This window comes from Periplaneta americana, chromosome 11, assembly GCF_040183065.1.
Source record: "Periplaneta americana isolate PAMFEO1 chromosome 11, P.americana_PAMFEO1_priV1, whole genome shotgun sequence".
Lineage (NCBI taxonomy): Eukaryota > Metazoa > Arthropoda > Insecta > Blattodea > Blattidae > Periplaneta > Periplaneta americana.
In genome coordinates, this window is record NC_091127.1 from 164,282,522 (window position 1) to 164,297,521 (window position 15,000).

The 15,000-nt window shown below is 35.8% G+C and overlaps 1 protein-coding gene and 1 non-coding gene across 3 annotated transcripts; one reads left to right on the forward strand and one right to left on the reverse strand.

The window, feature by feature from the left end:
• Window positions 1-2,030: 2,030 nt before the first annotated feature.
• Window positions 2,031-6,102, reverse strand: LOC138709565 (uncharacterized). 2 transcript variants are annotated; one of them, XM_069840424.1, is made up of 2 exons: window positions 5,951-6,102; window positions 2,031-4,129 (listed from the first exon to the last, which is right to left on the reverse strand). In XM_069840424.1, exon 2 carries the CDS (start codon window positions 4,114-4,116, stop codon window positions 2,095-2,097), a length of 2,022 nt encoding a protein of 673 aa, XP_069696525.1. In that variant the 5' UTR covers window positions 4,117-4,129; window positions 5,951-6,102; the 3' UTR covers window positions 2,031-2,094. The 2 variants fall into 2 exon arrangements, with proteins under 2 accessions (XP_069696525.1, XP_069696523.1); XM_069840422.1 differs by lacking the exon at window positions 5,951-6,102 and adding an exon at window positions 4,672-4,806.
• A 4,879-nt stretch (window positions 6,103-10,981) lies between these two features.
• Window positions 10,982-11,054, forward strand: TRNAN-GUU (transfer RNA asparagine (anticodon GUU)). The gene has a single exon. It is a non-coding gene; the product is annotated as a tRNA-Asn (tRNA).
• The last annotated feature ends 3,946 nt before the right edge of the window (window positions 11,055-15,000 follow it).

Sequence of the window (15,000 nt, forward strand, 5' to 3'; positions counted from 1 at the left end):
TATAATTAATTATTATTTCACCATTTGAAAGTGTAGTTTCTCTAGATGGACATAATGCTATAATGTTATTACAGTAACTTATAATATAATATAATATAATATAATATAAATAAGTAATATTATATAATATAATTTAAGTTATTTGAAGGGTTCACAACCATAGTGGGCCAAGCGCCATTAACGCAATACGTAGAAAACAAGGGTTAAAATTTAGTTATTACCATAATTCAATGGAAACCTATACCAAGTAAAATAAAATATACACATTAAATCTAAATGATGTCAATCTTCATTAAACTATGGTTGCATGTAATAAAAATTAAGAAACATGTTAAAGGAATTGTCATTGCACCAAATGAGTGTCTCTGGACCAAAATGATCGCATTTTAATTATTTGGATGCAATTTAAATTAAGTAACATATTAAACGATTTATCCTTCTATCAAACACGAATGTTCCCTGGATCAAACGTCCTATTTTAATTATGTAATTACTTTATATTTATTTCTAACGGGTGCAGCGGAGCGCACGGGTACGGCTAGTAGTAATAATAAAAATCCTGTATTTAATTGTTTGTGGAATCACTGATAGACCTTCACCACTGCATCCGTGAACATCGTGTTGGGACGCGCCCGCCGATAAGCAAAGTTTCCGCTTCTGGGCGGGAGATAAAATTGCTCAGCCAATACAATAACAAATAATGAACGTCGAAATAAAAAGTACCCTCTACCATGCGTTTTCATCTTACAGAAACGAGAAGAATTTTAATTCAGTTTTGCAGTTTTACACCATTCGTTTCGTCTGCTAGAAACAAAAATTGAAGCTAGGCAATGGGAGAAATTAATTTCAAACCTCGTCTTTGGAATGATATATTCATGAGAGAAATACGGCATACGTTGCAAACCTTACAATTAATTTATTCAATCCGCTAAGAATTTGTCATTTGATCTACATTTTCAAGTTAACAGACGACGTTTGCATCACTGATCTGAGAACCAGATAACACCAGACCATTCTGTATGAATGTACAGTAAACTCTTAAGTACACCATAATGAAGCAATGTACTCGCACATAATAATAAAATATAATTCAATTAGTATTGATAAACATTCAGTAAGGATAATGGAGAGGGTTTAGAATTGAACGGGTTACATCAGCTGCTTGTCTATGCGGATGACGTGAATATGTTAGGAGAAAATCCACAAACGATTAGGGAAAACACGGGAATTTTACTGGAAGCAAGTAAAGAGATAGGTTAGGAAGTAAATCCCGAAAAGACAAAGTATATGATTATGTCTCGTGACCAGAATATTGTACGAAATGGAAATATAAGAGCTGGAAATTTATCTTTTGAAGAGGTGGAGAAGTTCAAATATCTTGGAGCAACAGTAACAAATATAAATGATACTCGGGAGGAAATTAAACACAGAATAAATATGGGAAATGTCTGTTATTATTCGGTTGAAAAGCTTTTATCATCCAGTCTGCTGTCAAAAAATTTGAAAGTTAGAATATATAAAACAGTTATATTACCAGTTGTTTTGTATGGTTGTGAAACTTGGACTCTCACTTTGAGAGAGGAACATAGGTTAAGGGTGTTTGAGAATAAGGTGCTTAGGAAAATATTTGGGGCTAAGAGGGATGAAGTTACAGGAGAATGGAGAAAGTTACACAACACAGAACTGCACGCATTGTATTCTTCACCTGACGTAATTAGGAACATTAAATCCAGACGTTTGAGATGGGCAGGATATGTAGCACGTATGGGCGAATCCAGAAATACATATAAAGTGTTAGTTGGGAGGCCGGAGGGAAAAAGACCTTTAGGGAGGCCGAGACGTAGATGGGAAGATAATATTAAAATGGATTTGAGGGAGGTGGGGTATGATGATAGAGAATGGATTAATCTTGCACAGGATAGGGACCAATGGCTGGCTTATGTGAGGGCGGCAAAGAAACTTCGGGTTCCTTAAAAGCCATTTGTAAGTAAGTAAGTATTATTAAATAAATATCTTACAATATACAGGTTACAAATTGTCTTAGTTTACATCATATCGATCTTCTGTCCATTTAAAAAAACTCTGTACAGTTACTCATTTCTTTGCAACGTCAGCAGCGGTCGGAGATTTTCTCCGAAAACACTTGAGTAAGTAATTCTTGAAGTATCTTCTGTAACACGTACTGGAGCAACATAATGCCACTGGGTTAAAACAAGAATTAAATATAAGCAAGTACATGGATACTGTGAACATGTAATATATCTCATCGGGATAGTCAAACTCTGCTCTAAAAATGTAAGTCAACAAAATGTGATATGGAAGAAAACTAATAACAAACACCACAGTAAAGCCCAATACAATTCTTGCTGTGCTCCTTCGCGAGTTTCCTTTGTTGTGAATTTCTCCGGACTCTATATTGGTACTTCTCATTAAATGGCGTGCCGCCAGACAATACATACAAGCTGTTACACCAAGGGGAAGAATACAGAACACCACAAGTCCAAACACGACCACCTTTTGGAAGTATTTCCAGCTGTCGTAGACAGAACACACATCATCGACGTGCATAGCTAACGTATACGGAATCGCAAACAATGAACATATTGCCCAAACTCCCAGGATGGTGGAAATCGTTACGATTCTTGTCATGGATTGATGTCTGCTGTGTAAAGGCTTCGATATTACTTGGTACCTTTGAATGCTCATAACAGATATCAAATATGCAGACACTCCTATACTAGAATGCCGGAAAAACCCAAACATCTTGCAACATACTTCACCGAGTTGCCAAGATTCTGACTCTGCATTAATGTAAGAAAGTATTGTGTTCATGGTTAATAATATTAAATCACTAACAGCCAAATTCAATATGTAAATGTTGGGAACAGTGTGCATTTCTGAATTGCATATTATCACAACTAGAACAGCTACATTACCAACTGTGCCAAATATAAATAAAAGTATATATATCACAGGTTGAACGTATGCAACAAAATTGTCGTATCTTGCATAATAATCATCCGTGTTAACGAAAGTTGGAATTACAGCCTTATAGCCTTCTTCGAAAGTTACACTTCCATTTCTACACTGAGCCTTTCCCAGCACTCCCCACCACATTCCCGACACTTGTTCAGGACTCTCACATCTTAAAATTTCTTTATTCTTTACTACTTTGATATTATGATTCTGGCACCATCTCCAAACATCTAAGAGTCCACAGTCACATTCCAGTGGGTTTCCATACAAGAGTAAATCTGTTAAACTTGGCATGACTCTAAATATATTTTCATCTATGGTTTTCAGGTGGTTATTTCTCAGGTCTAGTATTTTAAGTCTAGTTGCGTTTTCTAATGATTTGTGCGTTACACGACTTATATTACAATCCGATATGTATAAGTCCTTCACTCTCTGTATGTTAAGAAAGGAACTGTTACTAGGAATCTGAAGTTCTTCGTTTCCATCTAAATACAAATAACTCAGCTTAATCAAGTGTGTAAACACATCTGGATGAAGAGTGGATAATCTATTGTGTGCTAGCCAAAGCATATTCAAATTATTCAACCCAATAAAAACATCACTTCTCAAGCTGTTTAACAAATTATGCTCTAAATCTAGCAATTCTAATGATACCAATCCTTCAAATATTCCGATCTCCAAGTTCTGAATTTTGTTGTTCTCCAGCTGGAGACTTTTCATGTGAGTCAAATCTTTAAATGTACCAACATTTAATTCCCTCAGCAAGTTGTGCTGCAGAGTAAGTCGGCGAAGCGATGTCAGACCTTTGAATGCATCTGTATCTATGTACGATATATTGCAATAATTGAGGTTTAAATATTCAATTTGGAAAATATTTCTGGATACAAATGCCTCCTTTCCAAGTTCGTTTAAGTTGTTGTGGCCAAGGTTGAATTTATGTATTCGGCTGTGATAAACGTGAGGTAATTGTTTTAAAGCAGCATGTGAGCAATCCAGTACAGCTTGCTCTGGATCACACCAACATCCGTGAGGACATAACCATGAGGAGTGAATAGCCAGGGTGAGCAACCACATCCAGAATGTGAGGACTGGTATTAGTAGTAATAAAGCGACTGAGATGATTCTTGAACGTGAAGACATGGTGGTGAGTGATCTGTCGAGAAGAAAAGAGTAACATCAATATTTTTATGCTTAAAAAGAAGAACATTTATTTTTAATAATTAGGAAGCTAAACATAATATCCTTTTGGCTTCTAATTGAAAGGTTTAAATATATGGATTTAAAATTTGGGGCGAGTCTTGATGATAGTCCACCTGTATGTAGGCAACAATTTCGTACTACTGTCTACAAGTAGCATTTATACAGGACCTTTTGTTTACTGTACATGCGCAGTGTATTCTAAGCGAAATATAGGACAATAACGGAGCTCCAAATTTTATTTTCATTTCTACAGGGTTTTTCCGAAGTGGTTTTACAAACTTTCAGGGATCATGGCGAAGGGCACATGTATCAATTTGAGATCAGGAACCATGGTCCGGAAATGACCGAGTCGAAAGTTATAAGTAAAAATAGCTGTGTGGAAATGGATTTGTAATTTGGCACCCCTTAACTTTTGGAACAGTCGTGGAAAAATGGTATGGGCCGGATGTCTCCTACGTGGGTACTTGTAACGATACAATCTGTGAATTTGTTTACCTTTCCCATTGGCTCATCCGTATTCGAAAATCAGGTCTGCTTATTCCGTTCTCGTGTACTCCTCCATTTCACTAGGCCTGATCGACTGGACACATGGATGGATGGATGGATGGATGGATGGATGGATGGATGGATGGATGGATGGATGGATGGATGGATGGATGGACAAAATGAAAATAAATCAAATCATACTGAATTAATTAAATGGAAATAACTAATTTATAAAATCTCTATTACATTTTTATTCATTTTTTTTTTTCACATTCTTTGTCAAGTCTAGGTATTACTTTGCAAATCATGGACGTAACCGAAAAAGAAACGTAACTCCTTATCATATTTGATCAATGATGTTCAAATCGTGATTTCTCGATAATTCGACCGATATCCTTCGGTTAGCTCATTAAGTGATTACAATTGAAGATTGTATTGCCAAACTCGCTCACTACATTTGACCATTTTTTATTGCTTTCCACATATTTATGATTATGTTTTAGACTTCTATCTTATACTTTAAGGGTGTTTTCTTCCAAAACAACGCCAATCCTTGTCTGAAAATTACAGTTAGCTATCGTGCATGCCACTTGAAAAATTGCTCAGTCCGAAAATTGTTGGTTACAAAAACTAGTCCTGTCCTTTCATAAAAATGGACTGAACGCGTTTGGAACCACATTCTGTAATTACATTATCACCATCACCACGATTTTCAACATTATCATATGCGTGAATCCCGTCCCCAGTCTTGAGAATTTTGAACTAAAATTGACAGTAATGGCGATAATGAAGGCAGCAATGTAAGACAACACAATACAAGCACAGACAACAGAAACAACGTCTCTCGGGAAGAGAGGTAAATCTTCATTTTCCTGCCGAAAATCAAACCCAGGATCACTGAATATTTAGCTGTAAACGCTGTACTTGAGTCACAATGTGGAAGCTTATTAACTAACCTACGTTATCATCAATATCGACTCTACCATAACCACCATCACCTCTATAATCAAACCCCACAGCGCCACTTTAATTTGGTCACAAGAATTGCTTGCTGGCCTGGTTGCGTATTGTGGACTATGAACATAGAAGCAATAAACCTAACTGTCATGAGTTCACCCTGCGTCTTCAATTATACTACAAGAAAATATGAGAAGAAGTCATTATTTTCACTCACTCTCCAGGGCATCGAAGCCAGTTGCGATGTTATAATTCCTGAATGTAATATTGAAATTATTCGCAATTAAAACTAGGGACTCGTTAGTCCATCAGAGTAAACTAAACCACTTACCAAAATAGAAAACTGAATTTCCCTGACTGGCAATTGATTCTCCAAGGCACATAAAGTGGAATTCAACTGTGGTGACGCACCAGCTCATGGAAATATATGAGACGCAGTCCTCGAGGACGGTGAAGTCTGTGATCCCGCAGATGACAGCCGCCGCTCGACCTGCAGTCCTTATCTCAGAACACGCAGCATCCTGTTCCTCTTCCTGTTAATGGAATGAATACAATTTTGGGAGAGGGGCACTACGCACGAGTACTGCTACTTTTCAAGATGTACGAGGTCGATCTAGCAGGCGGTGGTTACGTTTTGCTCCTCTATGTAACATAACCTACAAATGGCTGTGAATGAAGTGAAGATTAGTAGTTCAAGTGCAAGTTTGTGTAAAAGGTGCAAAAGGAAAGTGGTGAATGGAGTTAAATGTATGGACTGTGAAAGTTATTTTCATAATAGTTGTGCGTCTTTCATAACTAATATAAAGATCTTGGATGCCAATACTGTCAAATGTTGTGATGTGGAAGAAGATAATGATTGTGACGAAGTTTTTTCTAATATGTTGAAAGGAATAACGGATAATGAGGGTTTAATTGATGTTATTATCTTTAAATATAATATTAGGCAGAAAGATTGTATAATTGCGGAACTTAGGGAAAAAGTGCAAGTGCTTACACACCACGTAGAATTGTTAACTATGGTTAAGGTTGGTTCTTCACTAAAACAAATGAAAATAGACACGAGCCCTAAGTGTGATAGTAACATTAAGGTTGCAAATCTAGTCTTTCAGGTTAAGCTCCCTGTAAAGCAGATTTGAATAATTTCAAAGGAAAAATTGTTCCGGGATCGATACCCGGCCCCGGAACAATTTTTCCCTTGAAATTATTCAAATCTGCTTTACAGGGAGCTTAACCTGAAAGACTAGATTTGCATAATATGTACGTCACTGTGTACGTTAACAAAAAACCACAATTCCAAGTCACACAGAGATTGTGTGCACTCGATGTGGGTCTCTGGCGTTTCGTCAGCCCACGCGAGTTGTGTGGATATAAAGGGAAAAGTTGAGACGGTGTCGGGTGGAGTTCCCGGGTAGCTCAGTTGGCAGAGCGCTGGTACGTTCAACCAGAGGTCCCGGGATCGATACCCGGCCCCGGAACAATTTTTCCCTTGAAATTATTCAACATTAAGGTTGTCCAAGCTACAAATGAAAATCCGGATGCTTCGACAGTGGGTTCCAATTCGGTTCCTAGCAATGGAAGTGATATAGGCCCTAAATAAAGTTTCGTTTGCTGATGTAAAAGGAAGGAAGATCAAGACAGGTAAACAACATCAGAAACTTGCTTTTTGTGGTAGAAGTGCCGTTAGTAATCTCAAAGTAATCTCGAAAGTATCAAGAAATAAAGCTGTTTTTGTAAGTAGGTTTGTACCAGTTGTGACAGAGTCTGAAATAAATCAATATTTTCGGTCTCGTAACTTAAAGCCTATCAAAGTAACGAGATTAAAAACAAAACATGATTCTTATGCTTCCTTCCACGTTGAAATTGACGAACAGAACTTAGGTAGTGTGTTTTCAGCAGAGTGTTGGCCTGAAGGCAGAAATGAGCAGTTATTCCAGCCACGTAATAATAATCAGATACCGTCTGAGTGACTGAGTCAAGGTTGTAAGTTAACCTCTAATGGCTCTACTAACATTTTGGTAATTTCCTAGAAGACGGGCAAAATCCAACATTGCTGACGAAAACTACCAAAAACGTTCTGCCAACTATGAAGTCCAAATGTCACCAAACATCACAAAATCAAAGATGAAAAATCAAATATATATTCATATTTTTAAAGAAGAACAAGCCCTCCAAAAAAATGAAAATATATTTAATTTTTCGCCTTCGATTTTTTTGGCGTTTCGTGACATTCGAACTTCATAGTTGGTAGTACTTTTCTGGCAGTTTTCGTCCGCACTTTACCCCCAAAAATCACTAAAACACAAAACAAAACATAATAATTTATCGTCTTATCAAATAAAATTCAATTCTCATCGACGTCTTCAACGACAACCTCTTCACTTCCAGTATAAATGACACAGGCTTTAAGGCAATCTAAACTTAAACCATGCAGGCAAAAAGAACTAAACCAACACTTTGTCGTACAGTCAACTTTGCATAAATATACCACGTGTTTACACTAAATGAAATTCTCTTCGAACACTTATTACATCTTAACTTCTACAGAAAATTCAGTAAATAATTCCTTTAAACCACAGAAAAACAGTTTTCTTCTCAACATTCAACACAATCCTTCTTCACCAGCGAAAGAACTAAACCAAAATCGACACAAAATTTAATAGATAAACTTCAGAACACGGTTTCCTTCCTTTCCCTCTTACTTCAAAATTCCAACCTTGTGCACACAAAATAAATTATTGGCACTGAAAAGTGGCTTTTCGTAAGCATGATGATGCGCATTCGACAAATGCAGAAAAATCTACAATGTAACACCACTCACGTCAAACAACCAAGAACAACAGGACAACGTCATTATCTATGAAAAATTAATGAAAATTCTAGAATAAATGATAACTATAACCAATCAAATCGAAAGAAAATCACAAAAATCATAAACTGAGAAACTTTCAATAGCTTTAGCCATCAGACACAACATAACACCACTCACGTCAAACAACCTAGAACTGATAACGTCATTATCCATTAAAAATTAACGAAAATTCTAGAACAAATGACAACTATAACCAATAAAATTAAAAGAAAATCACGGCGACACCTAGTACAAAAACCTAGAACTAACATGTAAAAGTCACTAAAAGATCACTAACATTTAACTCTGAAATAAAGAAGTTGGTAATACTTACTACATTCAACCAAGTGCCCGTCTTCTATGAAATTACCAACATTTTATATTGGAATGTACAAAGTTTAATAAGATTGATTATATTTCTGTTCTTATTAAGGAATACGATGTTCATATTTTATGTATTTCTGAACACTGGTTAAATCGTGAAGAACTGTCTTTAGTGAATATACCTGGTTTTGTTTTGGCTGACAGTTTTTGTAGACCTCTATCGAAACAACATGGTGGTTCTGCTATTTTTGTGCGAGAAGGTCTAAAATTTGATAGTGTAATTAGTCTTTCATCGGTGATTAAATCTTACTTATTTGAAGTATGTTCTACGTACATTTCTGTTATGAACTTATTGCGTGTGGCTTTTTATAAAGTTCCTGATTGTAATAGAACTGATTTTAATATATTTTATAATAGTTTGAATGATCTTCTAGAATCAACTTTTTAAATTGATAAAAATATTAATATTGTATTAGCTGGAGATTTTAATATTGATTTTCTTTGCACTGATAATCAGGATGCTAAAGATATCATTAATTTATTTATAAGTTTTGGTGTTAGACTTACTATTTTTGAACCAACTCGCCCTGGTAATAATGGAAATATAGGTACATGTATAGATAATGTTGTTACCAATGTTGATGATAATCTTTGTACAGCAGGTGTTGTTCCTACTATATTCTCCGATCGTGAGACGATATGCTTTAAAATAAATAGTACTTATAAAATTTTACCTGATAATACTTATAATGTATTCAAATCCTGTACGTGTTTTTAATGACTTAAGTATATCTTATTTTGTTTATTTACTTATGAATTTAAATTGGTTTAATATATATATACATTGGATAATGTTAATGATAAAGTTAATTATTTTCTTTCACTTTTTATTGATGTAATAAACAAAGCTTTTCCCTTTGTTGATAATACAATCGTGCCAAATACAAGGAAATATAATTATAATAAGTGGTATACTAATGAGCTCCATAATCTTAAACAGAGATGTCTTTTATTTTATGATTTATATGTTTATCAAGGTATTGATGAGTTTAAAGATATCTATCATGAAACGAAAAAATTATATAAAAGAAATTTAAGGTGTACAAAAATTAATTACTTTTCAAATTTAATTAATGCTTCTTATAATAAAACCAAAATGACTTAGTCAATTATTTCTAGTCTTACAAACAGCCAGTCTAAATCTAAAGTTTCTTCGTCAGATATTGATGCTGACCAATTTAATAATTTTTTTATTGATAATGTTAATTTCATTGTTAATAACCTCACAAAAAATCACCATGCTCAAGATTTTTTAGTTAATAGAGTCAAACCTATTCAGACATTTGCTTTTAAACATTTTGGTGTTGATGAAATTTATGATGTTATTTTAGGTATGAACAATAGCTCTTGTCTTGATGTGTATGGCATTAATTCTAAAATATTGAAGATTGCTTCGGTATACATTATTGAGCCTCTTGCCCATATTTTTAATTGCTGTATAGACTCTGGAGTTTTTTCTGATACTTTTAAGTTTGTTAAGGTAATACCTATTTTTAAAAAAGGTTGTAGAAATGAGATATCTAATTATAGACCTATAAGTATAGTATCTACTTTGTCGAAGGTTTTTGAGATTTTGCTTAAGAAACAAATTTACAATTGCAAATCAAGATTTCAGGCATAACTCCCTGTAAAGTTGATTTGAATAATTTCGAGGGAAAAATTGTTCCCGGGCCGGGTATCGAACCCGGGACCTTTGGTTTAACGTACCAACGCTTACCAACTGAGCTACCCGGGAATTCTACCCGACACCGATCCAATTCCTCCCTCTATATCCACATACCTCAAAGTGGGCTGACAACCGTCAAGCAACCAACTGCGAGTGCACACTAACTCCGTGAGTAGAGTTCCCGGTAGCTCAGTTGGTAGAGCATTGGTACGTTAAACCAAAGGTCCCGGGTTCGATACCCGGCCCCGGAACAATTTTTCCCTCGAAATTATTCAAATCAACTTTACAGGGAGTTATATCTGAAATCTTGATTTGCATAATACACGTCACTGTTCGTTAACAGAAAACCACAATTTAAGTCACACGGAGTTAGTGTGCACTCGAAGTTGGTTGCTTGACGGTTGTCAGCCCACTTTGAGGTATGTGGATATAGAGGGAGGAATTGGATCGGTGTCGGGTAGAGTTCCCGGGTAGCTCAGTTGGTAGAGCGTTGGTACGTTAAACCAAAGGTCCCGGGTTCGATACCCGGCCCCGGAACAATTTTTCCCTCGAAATTATTCAAATTTACAATTACTTTGAATTTAATTCTTTGTTCACCAACTGTCAATATGGTTTTAGGACTTCACATAGTACTGTGGAGGCTGTGGTGTCCTTTGTTAAACGTTGTTTTGTGGGTATTGAAAATGGTTATCATATTAGTAGTAGTTTTTATGATTTCTCAAAGGCTTTCGACACAGTTTCTCATGAAACTCTTTTACTTAAGCTTAAATATTATGGTTTTAATGGTCTTAGTGTAAAATTTTTAGCGTCTTATTTGAATGATAGGCATCAATCTGTTTTGGCAAATGGTAAAAGCTCACAGTATCAGGTATTAAAACATGGTGTGCCTCAAGGCTCAATTTTGGGACCTTTATTGTTTATTATTTATGTCAATGATCTTTCCGACTATATTCGGGATGGATGTTCTGAGTCCTTCATGTTTGCTGATGATTTAGCAGTTAATACTATTCATAAAAATAGTGACATATTGTCTATGGAACTTGCTGATGTATCAAGTAGGGTTGTTGATTGGTGTAGTGCGAATAAACTTATGATTAATTCTAGCAAAACTGTTAAATTAAACTTTGGTATTAATCGTCTTACTACTGTTAGTAATACTGCTGTTAGGTTTCTGGTCATCTTTCTTGAGCCTAGAATGGGATGGAAAACTCATGTTGACTATGTTGCTAAGAAATTAAGTAAAGGCCTATATATGTTAAGGTTGTTAAGGAATAATTTACCTAACAAGGTATTGTTTACAATATTTCATAGCCATATACAAAGTCATTTAAATTATGGTATTATTCTTTGGGGTCACCATACTTCTGCTCAAGCTCTTTTCATATTACAAAAGAAAGTTTTAAGATTAATTTATGGAGTACCAAATACGACTCATTGTAAACCTCTTTTTATAAGGTCACAAATCTTGACATTGCCGTCTATGTATGTATTGGCCTGTCTTCTTTACATTCGGAATAACATTAATAATTATATAGCATGTACTTCTGTTCATAAATATTCTACAAGAAATAATACAAATTTATATATTGACAAATGTAAATACAGTATTACTCAAAATAGTTTTCTATTCTTTGCTTTTAAATTATTTAATAGTCTACCTATTGATATAAGGAATCTTCCATTCCGAATTTTTAGGACACGAATTAGGACTATATTATTGGCAAATCCATTGTATGATGTCGATGAGTTTTTTAATATTCATGTATCTTAATTTGTATCCATTGTATGATATCATGTATTTTTAATGTATATGACGATGCCATACATGTTCCACATGTTTTTTGCAAAATAAACTATCTATCTATCTATCTATCTATCTATCTATCTATCTATCTATCTATCTATCTATCTATCTATCTGTCTGTCTGTCTGTCTGTCTGTCTGTCTGTCTGTCTGTCTGTCTGTCTGTCTGTCTGTCTGTCTGTCTGTCTGTCTGTCTGTCTGTCTGCCTGTCTGCCTGTCTGCCTGTCTGCCTGTCTGCCTGTCTGTCTGTCTGTCTGTCCGTCCGTCCGTCCGTCCGTCCGTCTGTCTGTCTGTCTGTCTGTCTGTCTAGTCTATAGTGCAATAATATGCACAAAAGAACTGAAGCCTGTATCGAAATGAACGGCAACCATTTTAAAAATGTGTTCAAATATCCATATTATGATTATTTTTAATTTAACTTCATTCTCTATATTGTATGCTAATGTGCTGTGGACAGTATAATATACACTGCATAATGAATACGTCCACATGGACAGCTCAGTTCGTGAGTAAAAACACTCATTGTTAATACTGTACTGTATTTTGATTAAACAAAAATCCAATTAAAATTATCAAACTCAAAATCGCGATATTTCCTAGTTTACGTAAATGGATGAACTACTTTTCTTCCCTCCTATACCTAGTAAAGTGATTTGTTTGTATTCTACGCCAGTATCATCGAACTCCAGTCGTGGAAGGGGGTAGCGAACGGCATTGATCCAGAGGTATAGCCAAGTTAATAATAAAAATGTTACTAAAAATAAAATGATGTCCCTGTATAAACATACATATATTAAACCTTAGTGCCATGTCTTTACTCTGCCTCTTGAAGTTATACCAGAAGAGAATATGAGAAGAAATCATTATTTCGATTCATTCCCCAGGGAATCGAAGTCAGTTGTGATGTGATAATTGCTGGATGTTTAGTAGTGAAGTTACTTGCAATTAAAACTAGAAGATCATTATTCCATGGCAGTAAACTAAACCACTTACCAAATAGAAAGTCGGATTTCCTTGATCGGCAGTTTGTCCCCCGAGGATCATATGTGGCACTCGTCTGCTATGAGCTCATAGAAATATGCGAAACAAGACTTCCAGTACGGCAGTCTGTGATCAACAGATGACAGTAGCCTCACGACCTGCCGTCCTTATCTCAGAACGCCCTGCGTCCTGTTCCTGTTTTTTAATTGGTTATTTTACGACGCTTTATCAACTGTTGTGGTTATCAAGCGTCTGAGCAAGATGGTGATAATGCTAGCGAGATGAGTCCAGGGTCCAGCGCCGAAAGTTACCCAGCATTTGCTCTTAATGGGTTGAGGGGAAACCCCGGAAATATCCCCTACACCAAGTATAGGAGAGGGTCACATAAGAACAGTTCCGAAACAGCAAATATTGTCGTCTTATCAGTGTAGCTAAGTGTTACCAGATATCACCATAAGAAGTAAAATCACGATTCTACGTACTGAATGACTAATTTACTTACCGTACTTTACCATTATGTTGGAAGGATATTCTAAGTAATGCGATAATTTGTAACATATTTTCGTAAGCAAACTATACGAGAAAGAGATCAACATGTTAGGTATTTTGTCTGGCAATATGAAATACATTGGTTTGACTAAACAATTGATTCACGAGACCTAACCTAAAAATGTATTTTGTTTGACCACATGAAATTATTAGTATTAACTCCGCAAACCGAATATCACCATGAAATATATGCTTAAGAATACTTTCTCCTAATAATTTTGCTATTCTAGTTATAATTGCTGAGTGAAGCGATCGGTTTGGAAGTAAATCCCGAAAAGACAAAGTATATGATTATGTCTCGTGACCAGAATATTGTACGAAATGGAAATATAAAAATTGGAGATTTATCCTTCGAAGAGGTGGAAAAATTCATATATCTTGGAGCAACAGTAACAAATGTAAATGACACTCGGGAGGGAATTAAACGCAGAATAAATATGGGAAATGCGTGTTATTATTCGGTTGAGAAGCTCTTATCATCCAGTCTGCTGTCCAAAAATCTGAAAGTTAGAATTTATAAAACAGTTATATTACCGGTTCTTCTGTATGGTTGTGAAACTTGGACTCTCACTCTGAGAGAGGAACATAGGTTAAGGGTGTTTGAGAATAAGGTGCTTAGGAAAATATTTGGAGCTAAGCGGGATGAAGTTACAGAAGAATGGAGAAAGTTACACAACGCAGAACTGCACGCATTGTATTCTTCACCTGACATAATTAGGAACATTAAATCCAGACGTTTGAGATGGGCAGGGCATGTAGCACGTATGGGCGAATACAGAAATGCACATAGAGTGTTAGTTGGGAGACCGGAGGGAAAAAAGACCTTTAGGGAGGCCGAGACGTAGATGGGAGGATAATATTAAAATGGATTTGAGGGAGGTGGGGTATGATGATAGAGACTGGATTAATCTTGCACAGGATAGGGACCGATGGCGGGCTTACGTGAGGGCGGCAATGAACCTTCGGGTTCCTTAAAAGCCATTTGTAAGTAAGTAAGTAAGTAAGTTATAATTGCTGTCTCTGTGAGCATAATTCCTTCTTCATTATCGCCTTTCGGTTAAATCTGAAAGAACAGAACGCCAGTAGGGGAAGTTATCCCCACTCTCGCAGCACGCTTTACACTTTCTTGGTGGAGTCGCTGCCATGCTTT